The sequence below is a fragment of the Oncorhynchus keta genome, chromosome 29, assembly GCF_023373465.1.
Source record: "Oncorhynchus keta strain PuntledgeMale-10-30-2019 chromosome 29, Oket_V2, whole genome shotgun sequence".
Classification (NCBI taxonomy): domain Eukaryota; kingdom Metazoa; phylum Chordata; class Actinopteri; order Salmoniformes; family Salmonidae; genus Oncorhynchus; species Oncorhynchus keta.
Window position 1 is genome coordinate 23,246,232 of NC_068449.1, and position 16,015 is coordinate 23,262,246.

A 16,015-nucleotide genomic window follows, 5' to 3' on the forward strand; every position below is an offset into this window, starting at 1 on the left:
TGTGTGTGTGTGTGTGTGTGTGTGTGTGTGTGTGTGTGTGTGTGTGTGTGTGTGTGTGTGTGTGTGTGTGTGTGTGTGTGTGTGTGTGTGTGTGTGTGTGTGTCACTCACCTTCCTCCCAGGGAGGTATAATCCACTGGGGGTTGAAATGCTCCACTGCTGTTGGGGGGCCTAAGAGAATACCTCAAGTAGCATGGTGGCTGAACCCCATCTCATATTCAGGTCAGATAACCAAAACAGAGCTGAGAGAGAGGTTAATATGGAAGAACCACTACTTAACTGGCTCTCCCAATGCCTGAGATCTCACCAATCCCTCCAAAACTCACCTCACTCCAGAGAGTCAAGACAAGAAACCATTTGATAGGAATCATGAATAGTCACAGTTGTGTTAGCGCGCTGTGCGCATTTCTAAATGTATTATGGGGATTACACACTTTTTTTCACACAATGTTACATTTTCAAATGTGTTAAGAATGCTTCCCGGAATCCAATTCAAATCCTGGGTTACCAAATAAGCCTGAACAAATCCTCCACATTTAGTTCTTACTCCTTTGAACTCTGTAACGGAGAGAGGTCCAGTCTGCAGGGCAGGTTTTACCACGCCAGGTTTTACCAGACACCTCAGCCTCCAGAGAGAGAGAGAGAGTGAGCTAGCCTAGCACTGGGTGGGCGGCCGTGAGAGAAAGCCTCGGAGAGAGCGTCAGAGAGAGAAAGAGAGAGAGAGAGAGAGAGAGAGAGAGAGAGAGAGAGAGAGAGAGAGAGAGAGAGAGAGATAGCATGTACTGTATGTAAGCCCAGGTCCACAGGATGTCTAGGAGTGGAGGAAGAGGCTCCTTGACAGTTACATCAACATAGATATCTTTATTTACACACCGCTGGGGTTGAAGGATAAGTCAGCCATAATATTACAGTGTCCCGGGTTAGTGAAAACCACAAACACATAGTTTGAATGCAAGGGACATGATTTTAAATATTTTGAATATCATTAACAATGGTAGCAACATATATCAACAATACATTTGACATAAGGTACATTTGAATAAAAAACCATAGCAATCATAAGTTACATTGGAAAGCAAAACTTGCTTTCGTAAGCTAATGAACTTCAAGTCAGTGTGAGTCTGGTGAGAGGTATCTTCCTCCTTGTTTGTCCTTGTTGAATGTCTGTGTATCTGGACTTTGCTCCGTCATGTTGATGGTCTGAAGGAGAGTGTATTTAATTGAATCTATGTGTTTGTTGCAGAGGCCCTGTGCAAACACAAGGCAAACAATTACAGCACTGATTATTAGGCATGCCATATTAACGGCAGAAGCAAACTCAGCACACACTGAGCTGACATATGCACTCCCCTTCCTCACTATCCAGTTGTGTAGAGGAAAAAAACGATTCTATAAGATGAATACCCATAGAGTCATGACTATTACAGTGCTACCATTTTCTGAGGATTTTATAACACGATAACAGATTTACACGATCATGTAATACAGCCAGCGAGTGAGAACACCAATACTGATACACTTGATGGTTAATATGTGGATTTTTCCATTTTCTATTTCATATTCAGCCCTAGAAACCAAGTAGGCTCTAGATGAGTGTAGTTAACACTGCACTGAGAATTAAGATCTACAAACAACAGATACAACTATTCAAGAGCATCCTTTTAAGTATTCCGCAAAGTGAGCTTGTCTAGATTATTCCATCTCTAACATTTTAGCTACGTTTTTCACCATATCACTACCCATCTGTTCACACTCAGTCAAGAGGCAAGACAATGTTTCTGTAGCGAAGAAATCTAAACACCAGACAGCAGATCCAGACTAAATATGGTAGGCAACAGTTAGCAGATAGCAGAGTTCTTCAACACCCACACAGTGTGTGATTCTACAGGTTCAGTATACAGTATAATGATGGTACAAATGGTAAACAGACCCATGGATTTCATTTACAACACGAATCAACTGAAAACAAACACACTACATGACGCAGGAGAGTGTACAATTTCAGCCTTCATCTCATTAGACTGTGAGAAAATGACAGTGAACATGCCTGCCGCCCCCCTAAACCCAGGGGAATACTTTGAATGTGTATTGATGACCTGAAGGGTCAATGTTACATGTTACATTACACAAAGGGTTAGCCCCTTTGCCATGAGGGAATAGCAGATAAAACGAGGTTTTCATTGAAGCCTTGTGTTACTTACACACCTTCACCAGGACACTAGCACATCCATCAAACCTGATGAACTCATTTCAATACAGTTTGTGATAAACCATTCTGTTCGACTCCTATCTCTCTCTTTCTCTCTCTCTCTCTCTCTCTCCTCACAACGCCAGAGGGATGCTACGTCTACAACTACATTAAATATGCTCTCCACATTTCCTTCCTCTTCGTGTACAACAACTATTATTGATTTATTTTATTTTCACTTCTACTCAACATGAATTATAGTACCAATATCAATCATCATGGCATTTTAAAATCGACTACGGATCAATAACAAATTATTATGGCTTGACAATCTCAGAATCTCAGGTTCATATATAATGTGCACTGCATAAACTACCGGAACAAAAGTTATTCCAACCAGTGACAAGGTTATGGGCCTAATAGCATCCTGAACGAATTATATTTACATGTACAAGTACATTTTCATTTTGTTATTATTCTTACACTATACAAGGATTATTATATTTTGTATTATATCCAGCATAACATATTTAAGATACAATGTATACAACAGTCGCTTGAAGAAACAAATGATTGAGCATTATAAAACGAACTAAAAGGTTTAGTAGGTTCTCCTAAATTAAGTTATATCTTAATAATACTGTTGAATCATCCTTGGTTGAATGAATGAGATTGCAGAGGAATCGTTTTTTTGATTCGTTGTTTTTCATTAAAATTCCTGACGTGGATTCTTTATTTCATAGGAAAAGAAGGCCTTATATTAGGCCATTTCAAAAAGATTGAAGGTCCTTTATGCTGTTAAGACACAGATATTAATCCTACAATATAGTAGTCTGTCAACGTCTTCTCTTGATCCTGAGATTATGTCCGTTTTAAGGTGAAACAGTTTATATTGAGTTTTGGCGCAGAAAAAAAATCCCCTTTACATTCCACTGAATCAGTGATCGTGCGGGATTTTAAAACGAGGAGGAAGGTGATGCTTCGACACAACCAAACAATGAAGAGCAGCTTGCTTTATGTAGCCTAGCCTAATTGTGTATGTATTTGTATGTATGTACAGTACGTATGTATGTATGTATGTATTTGTTTGTTCTATTCTAGTCTAAAAAAGAGACGTGTGTAGAAGTGTGCATGTGAGGGAGGAAGAAAGAGAGAGGGAGAGCGAGATGGAGCGAAGAGTGCACATCTGAAAATGTATAATATTTATTTTTGTTAAATTTGTGTAAATATAAAACGGTGTAAATATATATATGTTATAATTGAATGATGAATGATGATGAATGGGATACATTTACATGAACACGAGAAGGCAACGGGGATTTAATAATCGGTTAAAAAAACATTGAGGTTAAAGTGTGAAGTGGTAAGTCATAGTGCGAATAGATGAAAAGAGGAAGAAGAATAGGTATAGGTAGAGTTTGATTCATACATCCAATTTGTGTTGAATTTGGGATTTGAATCCCGCAACTCTTAACCCCCGGGTTCACTTACCAGAGGCACAGATAAAAGACCTCGTCCTTGTCAATTAGCCGGGAGCCAGTGGGAGCGCTGATTGCCAGAGGCGTTAACTGGTTTTCCCTTTAAACATCGTCCTCCTTTTAAGATAGAAAGTCCCGGAGGAGGGCTGGTGTTTGAATTTAATAAATAATTTAGCAATTTAAACGGCGAGGAGCAAGCGCGATGCTTTCGGATAACGATATCAGGCACAATGATTTTCCACACAACACCGTAATTTATTAGGCTATTAAAGCAGGTAAACAACCTCTGTGAGTTATTCGATAGCTCTGGTTGCTCGTGCCACCTTTATGATCGGGCTATTATTTTAGTATACGTGAGTTAATCATTATAAAGGTAGCCTAAAAAACGAAATGGCATGCTGAAAAGTAGGCCTTAAAATGAGTATAGATTTCAATAGCCTACAATTAGCACACCGCAGGGCCTTCGTAGCTTTTAATTTGCTTATTTTAAAGGATATGTTTTATGACAATACAACACAAGAAACAAATAACAAATGTCGTTTGTTTTTACATGACTTCTGATTTGGCCTAATAATGAAAATTGCTTCAGGCAAAGCCTTTGAATTCAAGGAGAGGCCTGAGAAAAAGAAGGACCACTTTGAAAGCTTATTTTCATAATATAAGTATAAACAAATACCTATATATATATTTGTTTTTTATTACTATACCCAAAAGCACCGCGGGACAATCAAATCCCTAAGGTTAACAAATGGAATTGGCTAATTTGCTTCAAAAACACAAATGAAGAAAATGAAGAGAAAATGCAGATACAGTATTAACAGATACCTGACAACTTGCCATGTCCCTATCCATCCCTCAGACAGAGAACGGCTGTAGGCTGAAGAAACTCCGGTCATAAACGAGATAACATGTTGGAAAACTTTACTCCAGTCAAGATGCAAACATGACGAGTCCGGAACAGAATATTGATAGAGAAAAAAAAAGATTCTAGACGGAGTGATCCCCGACGATTTCCATTCATCAAAGTCTGTCAAAATAAATCATATAGATTTTTACATTAGTCAATGTTTTTGATTGCGTAAAAAGACAGGTCTAACGATTCAATACTGCACTTTTGACTTAGCCTAGGCTACTCTTAAGACTGCTAGAGAGGCAACTGACGATGTATAAAACCCAGGTTCTGTCTCTGTTTACAAATCTAAATCAATATTCGAATTTCGAATCTGTTTGAAGTGAGCGGGTTTGTCCGTGTGCGTGTGCGTGTGTGCGTGTGTGTGCGTGTGTGTGTGTGTGTGTGTGTGTGTGTGTGTGTGTGTGTGTGTGTGTGTGTGTGTGTGTGTGTGTGTGTGTGTGTGTGTGTGTGTGTGTGTGTGTGTGTGTGTGTGTGTGTGTGTTCCTCCTTAAGATGTTACATTTACCAAGGCGTACCAAAACTCTCGGCATATTGTTTTGGTGCGCGTACAGGTTACATTCATTACACGTGACGTAGGCTATTAGTTGTTGCTCGAGTCAATAGCAATGAAGGAACTAAGTTAGACTTTCTGTTCTATTAACTAATCAACTATAGTACTTAGGCCTAATTGTAAAACTGAATAATAACAATAATAATATTAATAATATTATAGAATATTTTTTTTTATGTGATTTTCTTTTTGTAGAGGGATGTCATAAAACTATTAAACCTGTTATTATGTTCACATATCATACATACATTTTTGTGAAACGATCAATCAAAATGTAGGCCTCTGAATAACTCTGAATATCCAAAAAATGACGTTTTCATTATTCACATGAATTTAAAATAGCCATACCTTTGAGAGATAAAAAGCTGGCGTTGATTTTCTCCTGAGCTGTAAGTGACCGACTGAGTTCTCCAGTCAATTCAAGGCTGCAGTAAAAAGGCATCCACTGAAATAAGTCGGATGCCACCAAACTCATGCAGGGATGCTATTTTCCCTGTCGTTGTGTTCCAGCCACAACAGCATGTCTTAACATGGCTGATATTTAAAGATATTAACGTATTTAAAAAATACACCACCAGGAATTAGTATTATATCTGGTAAATAATATATAAGGGTAAAATCTTCGGTTAGTCCGCCTCGTATAGTATTTCCTTTACCCTGGCTCAATTTTGCTATATCAACTTGATCAGAGGAGACTGGGCGCTCTGTGGATGGGAGGACAGTTTTAAGGAAATAAGTCTCCCTAAATCCCCCCTTGCTACGCAATGGAATGTGAGAGGACCGGGTTTTAGCCTCCACTTGAAGCTCCTGCTTTTCGCCCGGACGGTTTTTGTCACCGGCCCCAGAATTGTCATGGATTCGTAGGGAATGCTCCATGTTGTTTTTAGCTCTTGTTATAAGTCATTATTCGTAAGATTAAAATACTGTGGTTATTGATTTTACCTTTCCCACAGGTTAGAACCATTTATTAACCGTGGGGGTAGTTTCATATTTATCATAATTGGGAACAGTTTATATAAATATAGTTCAAACTTCAGTGTGCTAAATAGACACAACATGTGATCATGTCAATTGTGATGATTAAATGTGCTCCGTCCATTAACCACTCAAATGAGTCTTGATGCAGGGACACAATTGCTCCTATCCATTTGCTAAGATTTGCAGCCCTGTGAGTTTGAGGTTTTATGATTAATTTACCCTCAGTTCAGGGATGAAAATGTTCTCAGTCGCCCCTTCGCTGCCATTGGCTGAGGAGTTTGCGTCAAAGCGTAGCTGGCGACATTTGCTTCTCAGCAAATCTCCCCGCGAGAGAGAGAGACAGACCCCAGCTTCGAGTCCTCCAGACGTTCTCATTGGCCAGCCCTCTCTACAAATCCAACTCCAGCAACTTCCCCAGAACAGACTAACAAATCATAACCGCATGTATTTTACCGTCATAAACGCGTTTGCACTATCCCATACATTGGTGCAAGTGTTGAAGATTACAGTTTTGTTGGTATTTTTATTCGAATATATCCAAAGCGAAAGTTACTTTTGATTGTTTACATTACAGGATTTCGAGAGAGCTATTTTATTCAAGGAAAGAACTGGACAAAGAACATTCTACTCCGGCTCACAATCGAGAGTAAGTTGCCATTTATTATTAATATTATTTGTATTATTATTATACTATTATTATAGCCTACCATTATATGTATAGGAGTCGTAATTGTTGTACAACAAACGGATGTATTGGCTACCTATTAGCCTATACGCTATACAGACAACATCCCACATCAGAAATATATATCAATAAAATGTAATTAACAATATAACAATACATTCATTAAATAGTGTATTAGGCCCTATTATGTCACTGTGTTTGGACATCAATTTATGGTCAATTAACACCTTGCATAACCTGGAGAAAGAGAGAAACGTCCTGACACATGTTAATCGAATGATTTTTAAAAACTCATTAGACCATTGAACACTCTGGTGTGTATTGTGTATGGCTCTTCCATTTTAGCCTGAAGCCTACTGTAGGACACTGGAAAACAGTTTAATGACACAGTTTCTGTCCTAAATGTGACAATTAATTCTGTCATTGTAAAACTCGGCGCTAGTTTGTAGCTACATTTAATTAAATCCAAATAAGGCTAATAATTTCAGCCGCAATTTTGTCTTCAACAGAAATATTGTCTTGGAGAAATTTGAATAGCTAATGTGTTTTCGACTCTTTCGATTACTTTCTTCAATCTGAATGCATTCCAGTGAATGTTCTCATTTGGTGTGAAAAATACATGCAGACAAAGGGCGATAATTGAGGAGGCGTGTAAGAACCCTCTTTCCGCCTGTACAGCACCTCCCTCCCCTACCGTCCTATATGGAACGGCCAGTCGTGACAGAGCACGCGGGAGGGTCCTGGCAATTCTCTGAAATATAGCCTAACATCTCAAACATTTAGCTATTTTTATTAGCGTATGAGCTGTTTGCTTTGGTTTATGCAAATTACGCTTGACCTACAGTTTAAAAAACAAATGGCCCACATTTGCTTTAAAAAAAATCGTTTTATTTGTTAGAGGGACAGGTGTGTTTGTCCGTAAAAAAAAGTCTTACATATAAAATAATCAAATTCCCATTCTAAAACGGAATATTTTCTAACACTTTAATATCGATTGAGTAGCCTAAAAAACACTATCTGGAAATGTGTTAGTCAAGACCTGATGTTTCTTTACAAATGTAGCCTATAGGCTATTATTTAGCATAGTCCTTCCTGTATATTGATTTGTTTCCATTAGGCTATCCATATGTCTAACTACAACGAAAGACGGCTTATGAACCGTTTTATTGTGATTCTGCATGGCATATGGATATTAAATAAAAGAGGAGAACCTGTCTTATTTTCTTCAGCCTGCAAAATTATTATTATTATGACTGAATGCAGTGCAGAGTTGAGGATAGCGTCCTGTAATTAGGCTGCGCGTGCCACCCGGATTATCTCGTTAATTCATCAACATAAACATTTATCATAATTAATTATTGGACAGGGTAATTATTATTGAGCGGGTGTGCAACTGGTAGACGAAGTCTGTTTCAAGTGTGACAGATTGAGTGGAGGAAAAAAAACCGTTGGATGGATATTAAAAAATGCCACTCCGGTCGAATAATCAAGAGACACTGGGGGGGGTTACCATAAATGTTATTTAAACCAGTTCTCCAGGTTGAAATATTCCAATAGTATAGAATTGTTCAATCTTTATGAAGATACTCCTGGAAACATGTTGTTAACCTCTCTTTAAATCAGACATATTTAAAGTCATTGAGTAAGTGTTTGCAACGCCAGGGTTGTGGATTCAATTTCTGCGGGGGACCAGAACGAAAAAAGTATGAAAATGAGTGCACTCACTACTGTAAGTCTCTCTGGATAAGAGCGTCTGCTAAATTACTCAAATGGAAATGTCCATGCTCTATAGGCTCCCTGAAAGAGAGTGCATAACCTACAATCAAATGCATTCAAGTTAGTCCTATGCTGTGTCACTAGTCAGTTCAACAACTAAATATTTCCACGGGTAATATTATTTTTTGATTGATTCATAAGCAATGTCAATAAATCATTAATGAAGCATGTATTTACCAATAAATTACATTATTTAGGCCAATTAAAAGGAATTAGGCCTATATACTCCAGGCCCTTCATGAATAATCTACATTGTCTAAATAGGTTACTTTATAGCAGTTTGATTGGCAGGGCTGATGTTTCCTACAGCCCAAGGCTGAGGGTTTTTTAATGGGTTTTAACACCTTAAATTAGTCAAGAGGCGTTTTGACAGTAGGAGATAGGGGGAGGGAGTTAGCCTATAACTGCTAATAGGGTTGGTTGCCTGTTTGGTTAACTCAAGTCCCCTAAGCGTGGGCCTCGTTATTAAAACATTTCGATTGCCTTCTGAACGTTATTCAACCTTGTAAATCTAATTACAGCAAGCAATTAATTAGGATGGAAATTGAGAAGAACCTATTGGGCACAGTCGAGTCCCGTACTAGTTTTAAATTGTTAGCTGAAGTAGCCTTCATTTTTCACATTTGAATGGCATCCTGTTCACGTTTACAGCGATTACTGGTGCGGACAAAACCAAGAGGCATGGTGAAAAGCTTGGCCTAGTGAAATGGCTACAGTACAAAATGGGCCGATAAATTGACTGCATTGTTAGCTACTTTACGAAAAAGGTTTTTGTTATCAGTCTCATTTATCGGGCCTACAGTGTCTTTGTCTCGGCAAATGGCCCCCCAATCAATTCCCTTATATTTGAGACAATTAGCTGGGCTCTATGTAAATGATGATCCTTGCTGCGTCCCAATGTGTGTGCATTTGAGCGACTGTGTTTTGTTCTTTGAGAGTACTTGTTGCAATTAAGGATGTTGCTTTTTTGGCCTGGGGGGTGGAGGGGGAGGGGGGGGGGGGGAGGGAGGAACGTTTGTCAAGATGAGCCACGCTTTCTTGAAGAGGACAGCTGGGGCTCTGGGACTGTTTTAAAAGCACACTGCGGTTGGATAGGGTTTATTGCCAACTAATCACAGCGCTGAGTCCATCAAATGCTATTCAAACTGGATGCAACTTACTTTGCTCAATTTCTTCCCTTTTTATGATTTTTGGAAAAGGCATCCAGCGGCAAAATCGAGACCCCGAGAAAAAGAACCAATAAACAACCAAGGACATCTACGGGCCTTACCCAATTTTCAACATTTTCTCCAACTTTACCCCCCAGTCCAACATTAGCATGATGTCGTATCTCAAGCAACCACCTTACACAGTCAACGGACTGAGCTTAACGACCTCCGGAATGGACCTTCTGCATCCATCCGTGGGCTACCCAGGTAAGTTCCAGCACTTTTTACGCGTGTGCATGGATGCTTTAATCATTTATGTCAACTCTTCATTTGATTAGATTTTCCAATTAGGGTCAAATCACGTAAAGCCATCATGGATATAATGCCTCTGGTTACCGATGTATATCTAAAACATGCTTTTTAACACCAAGGGATTAATGTTAATAATGCATTATCATTATGCTGAAATGAAGCAAGACATCAACTAAATTTTGATTTCTTTTGTGCTGACTTGAAAATTCTTATTTCACTAAATGTTTGTAAAACGTCATTGATTCTGAATTCGTCTTACCCTGAATAGCAAATACATGTTAAACAATGTTGTTATAAGTTACACTTAAAAGTGAATACATTCACAGTTGTGTCACAATATCCCTACTTTGTATTCTGATAATCTTATGTGGGTAGAATTAACATTTTTAGTTATGTGCATATGTTTATTTTCAACAGCGACGCCCCGCAAGCAGAGACGAGAAAGGACGACTTTCACACGCGCACAACTTGACGTTTTAGAGGCACTGTTCGGCAAAACTCGATATCCTGATATATTCATGCGCGAGGAGGTAGCACTGAAAATCAATCTGCCAGAGTCTCGTGTACAGGTGAGTGTTGACACAGGCACAAATACTCCCTATCACTGAATAATAAATATCCGCTGTTTGTGGCAACTCAAACGAGAGGAGACAGATGGCCATAACAGTAATTGGCATGGCAGTCATAAACAAAAGCTTTGAAAAACTAATAGACTACTACTCAGACTACGTTTACTGTGTCAAGCAGTGCTTTTCAACATCAGTATAATAAAACATCTCCGAAGTCTATGATCAACACAAACACACTTTTTCAAAATTATCTGGTTCACACGTAAAAGCCTATTTGCGTCACGTTTTGCTTTTACGTGTGAACCTTTTCTTACTGTTTGGGTGATTAATTGTGTTTGCTATTTTGTGTTTATTTTAGGTTTGGTTTAAGAACCGAAGGGCAAAGTGCCGCCAGCAACAACAGCAGCAGCAGAACGGGGGGCAGAACAAAGTGCGACCAGCCAAAAAGAAGAGTTCTCCAGCCAGAGAAGCGAGCTCTGAGAGCGGGGCGAGTGGCCAGTTCACACCGCCCTCAAGTACTACTTCAGTCCCTTCCATATCAACCAGCACCGCACCGGTATCTATTTGGAGTCCAGCTTCCATCTCTCCACTGGCTGACCCTCTTTCTACATCCTCCTCCTGCATGCAAAGATCCTACCCAATGACCTACACACAGGCCTCGGGATACAGCCAAGGCTATGCCGGATCAACGTCATACTTCGGCGGAATGGACTGCGGTTCTTACCTTACACCCATGCACCACCAGTTGTCTGGCCCAGGGACGACAGTCAGTCCTATGAGCACCAACGCCGTCACAAGCCATCTGAACCAGTCCCCTGCATCCCTCTCCACTCAGGGCTACGGAGCCTCGGGGCTAGGCTTCAACTCCACGGCGGACTGCTTGGATTATAAGGACCAAGCGGCATCCTGGAAGCTGAACTTCAATGCCGATTGCTTGGATTATAAAGACCAGACTTCATCGTGGAAATTCCAAGTCCTGTGAAAAGAACAATATGGCTATGTAAACTATTCAAACGAAGATAATGATGATAAATCAAACACCTAGCCCTGCCATCCTTCAATAAGATATATCCGTAAAAGACTGATTATTCGTGTCGCCGGTAAGGAACTTCGAGAGAGAAAGAGAGGGGGAAGGGGAGGGGGGCACATTTCGGTGGCGGCTCGTGTTGATGGCATGAAGTTTGTCCCCGTCCAGCAGAGGAGAAGATATAATTTATTTTAGCACTGGCAAAGATATTTTCTTTTCATAAACCTCACAGGTTGAAGCCATCTCATCTGTCTGTCAGTGTGTACCTCTATGCTTACAGTACAGCACCTGTTGGTTAATTGAAGGAAAACTTGAAGTCGACTCGTAGTAATTTATGGTACATCACAGCCACGAACAAATCCTTATTCAAGAACAACATTGCTAGAGGAGCCATTTTTTTTGGTTAAGTGCTTGGGATGGTCAGGCTTCATTTAAGCCTCTTACAACTTGCCGACCTATTGGCGGAGGAACACTTTGACCAGGAATGTTGTGTGGACTGCGCTCCCCCGAGGCGACACGGATTGACTACTTTATTTAAGAAAAAGTGTTTATAAGGAATCAAAATGTAGTTTCTAAGAGACAATCAGTGTGTGTCTTATATAAATGGTACATATGTGTTTGTTTTTTAAATCTGTGCTAGCCTTCGAAACTGTGATCTGTTGTAATTGTATGCAATTTGTGAGCTCCCTCGCATTAGCGATGACTCTCTGCTGTGATTTTAATAGATTTGTAACTTTTTGAACAACAAGAAAATAATGGATAATGGTTAAATAATGATTATTGCAAGAGACAACCTGACTGTCCAAACACATGGTATAACATCTGAGGGGATACCGGGCGCGTCCCTATCCATTGATCACTCACGTTGATTGTGGATCCCTAACATGGCTCCAAAAATGGTGTGACCCCACCGCTGAACAGACACAAATAAAGGTCCTGAGATCAGACCCCCTCATTTATCAATGAGCTAAATATGGATTCACTATTGACTGTGTGTGAGTGTGTGTGTGTGTGTGTTGATACATATTTATGTATTTTACAACGTCATCCGTGGACATCCATGGATGAAACGCTGTGGAAGTAGGTTTATATGTATTTCCTCACCTTGAATTGAACAAATAAATATTCCTAGGAAGAGCCATAATACCATTTTTTGGATGAATTGACAGAGAATGAACGTTGGATATGTTTATTGCAAAGTAATGACTTTACTTCAGCCTTTCAAGCAAAAAGTCAAGCAAAATCTTGGTGGCCAAGATATATTGCAGGAGGCCTATGCCATGATATTATTTTACCACAGATTACAATATTTTCTAAACGAAATTAATGAACGAATTTAATTGAGGTATGTTAATTAGGTCTGTAATTACTATCTTAGTGAGCAATCATTAGCCACACTTGGCGGTTCAATATCCTCCAATCAGCCTCAAACGGTAAACACGCAGCCTACTGTCTACATTGACCATTGTTGTAATAAATAAAACATTTTGCTGAAGTTTCAGTCATACATTGGATAAATAATACCAGAGTAGGCCTATTTCAAGTCATACAATATAGTTGTTGCTCTTTTCTTTGTCAAACCCACAGACACAAAACATGTATTTGACTCTTCCACGTTATAACCAACACAAATAGGCTACGATGACAGTGAACAGCCCTGCGTCGTTTATTTTTGCTATACAAAATAAGTTTAGGGCCTATGTCTTTCTGCAACAGCCAGGGTATAGCACATTTTTAATATTTTGCTTTTTCTTAGTTTCCGGTGCTCATTTCAGATAGTTTCAGAGACAGGAATGTGCTTCTTTGGGAGAGTATAGTGTTAATCCTGGCCTCAAAGAGAAACTAATCCCAATATTTTACTAGCGGGGTTTCTTTAGGGCACAGTCATTCAAAGACCGCCGCATGCTTCTGCCCAACCCTGCATTCCAAAAGCTGGCCTACCGTACCAGTTCGTTATAAGCAGCCTCCCTACAAACACACTTTGACTGAGTTTTTGTTCAACTCATGGATTGACTCGATCTCTACAAAAAATAATGAGGTTATAGCAACGATTCATGCCACTTAGTAATAATATGGATGTATTTTAAGAACCTCTAATTGCAGATTGCTAAACTGAAGCTGCCCATATTCTGCAAACGTTTTCCGAAATCAATTAAAAGGCAACAAAAGATGTCTGATTAGTTAAGTTAATCAAATATATTGAAACGCAGCTCTCTGGAAAGTTCCACTACGACTCGTCATTGCACAAAGTTTCAAGCTTGCCTTGATAGTAAAACATTTTTTTTAATAATCTGATTTAGGTGGTGCACTGTTTGAGAACAATTGGCACCCGGGAGTCCTCTGGAGCTCAATGGAGAACTTCTACAAAACTAAATCTGGCGAAGGCAAAGAAAGTGGGCGGGGAAAGGGTTTTACCGTCGGCTCCGGGTTATTTCTGAAAGTCCGACTCTGAGCATTTAACGTTATTGTGAGTTGACTGAGGCAAAGTCAGACAGGCAATCGAATCTTTAATTACTCCATGCCTATGCAGTAATTGTTAGAAGTCGAACATTCAATTAGCATCCTTGACATTGCCAATAATCTCTCTTTCATTCGAGTCCTCAGTAAAGGAAACACACTAATTAAAACCCGGGTTAGAAATAATTGAACCATTAAAAAGAGGGCTAAAGATTTGTATTTCATTCTTTTTATCCCTTAGTTCAGAAAAAGTGGTGACTGAACCGTGTGTGCGTGTGTGCTCGCGCGCGTGTTTGCGTGTTTGTGTGTGCGCGTGTGTGTTCGTGTGTGTAATGTAAATCATCATTATTATCAGCTAAAATAGATGGTTAGTTTAGATGTAAGTGAAAGTTCAGTTGTATCAACCTAAAGGTCTAGTTGAGTGCAAGAAGCCTAGTAATTGTAAAAATAAATATATATATACAAAATAACAACAACAAAAAACGTATATGTAACAAACAATGAAACAATAATCATTCAAATGTAAACAATAGATGCAGTTGTCTGTGGCATGCATGTTAAAGAGATTGCGTCTCCTCGTGCAGTGTCAACAACAACTGGCCTCTGCCCTCCAGACTGTACAATGTGTTTCCATGTTTGAAATTGAAGGTCACTTGCAGGAAGATTTTTATAACAACGGACAACTTTCGGTCTGCTATAAGCATTTGGTTTGACCATAAATTATCAGTGTTCATAAGGGGAAATCCCAAATATACGCGCACGTAATTTGGACATGTGTGTAAAGTGTGGAATTAATTTTAGGCGCGGGAAATAAGGATTCGGATTGGGCCCTTGCGCACAGAGCCTGGTTCCGCTCTAGGTTTCGTCACTGTCTGCTCTTTGGGGTTTTAGCCTGTGTTTCTGTATAATCACTTTGTGACAACTGCTGATGTAAAAATGGCTTTATAAATACGTTTGATTGATTCACAGCACATAAACTATTCATGAGAGATTCTAATGGAAATATAACAACATTCAAAAGGCACTCGCACATCTGAGCAATCTAATTTGCAGGTTCATGGCAATAATTGAACAAGAAGAAGGGAAAAGGAAACCGCACACTGCTCTTGATAGTATCACTGATATTTAATAAACTGACGTATCCGCCTCATGGCCTTCGTCAGAGCTTTTTGTGATTAAAAAAAAAATTGCACCCTTATCTAGACCTAGGATAGAAATATAACAAAAATCAACTAACTCATAAAATGCAATAAAAAACCCTTTGTAATTAGGGTTAACATAAATTAAATAACAACATGTATACTCTCTATGAATGCTCATACTCAACAAATATTATTTTAGAGGTCAAATAGGCTGCTAAATAACTGTCAGACCAGGCTGGGCTGTGGCTGGGCTGTGTTTGGGCTGTGGCTGTGGCTGGGCTGGGCTGTAGCTGGCTGGCGGGTCAGGCAGTGTAGTAGGGTTGACATATTCAGATGAGGAGCAACTTTAAGCAGGGAAACTTTACGCACAACTTTACGCACAACTTTACGCACAACTTTACGCACATGCACAACATGGTGATAAGAGATGATAACAATAAAAATAATAGACCCAATGAGAATAATAATAATAATGCTAAAAATAATACTCATTAATAGTACAAAGAATACAAAATCACAACCATCACCACCATCTAAAGCTTCTTCATCCAACGGTCCCCTTTTCTTTTTATGTCAGATGGTCCAACACCACCCTTAGACAATTGCTTTCATTTTTGGTGCAATTCTCATTTCTTGATTAGGTTTAAAATACAGGATTCAATCTTGCTATGTCACATGCTTGTGCAAAACACCCATTGCATCTGTAGACCTATCATCAAAATAAATGAGCCACTAACTATCCATATGTGTTCCTCAATATGAAGGATGTGATTTATTTGCCTTCCTAATGTGT

General features: G+C 39.3%; 1 protein-coding gene and 1 long non-coding RNA gene across 3 annotated transcripts; one reads left to right on the forward strand and one right to left on the reverse strand.

The window, feature by feature from the left end:
- Nucleotides 1-845: 845 nt before the first annotated feature.
- LOC127913419 (uncharacterized) lies at nucleotides 846-5,816 on the reverse strand. Its single transcript, XR_008085527.1, has 2 exons — nucleotides 5,477-5,816; nucleotides 846-4,692 (listed from the first exon to the last, which is right to left on the reverse strand). It is a non-coding gene; the product is annotated as an uncharacterized LOC127913419 (long non-coding RNA).
- Nucleotides 5,817-6,461: 645 nt separating this feature from the next.
- Nucleotides 6,462-13,124, forward strand: LOC118362521 (homeobox protein OTX2). 2 transcript variants are annotated; one of them, XM_052486241.1, is made up of 4 exons: nucleotides 6,462-6,752; nucleotides 9,874-9,982; nucleotides 10,445-10,596; nucleotides 10,955-13,124. In XM_052486241.1, the coding sequence occupies exons 2-4, from the start codon at nucleotides 9,886-9,888 to the stop codon at nucleotides 11,576-11,578; spliced, it is 873 nt and encodes a 290-aa protein (XP_052342201.1). In that variant the 5' UTR covers nucleotides 6,462-6,752; nucleotides 9,874-9,885; the 3' UTR covers nucleotides 11,579-13,124. The 2 variants fall into 2 exon arrangements, with proteins under 2 accessions (XP_052342201.1, XP_035598806.1); XM_035742913.2 differs by having other exon boundaries at nucleotides 6,463-6,752; nucleotides 9,767-9,982.
- Nucleotides 13,125-16,015: the final 2,891 nt, after the last annotated feature.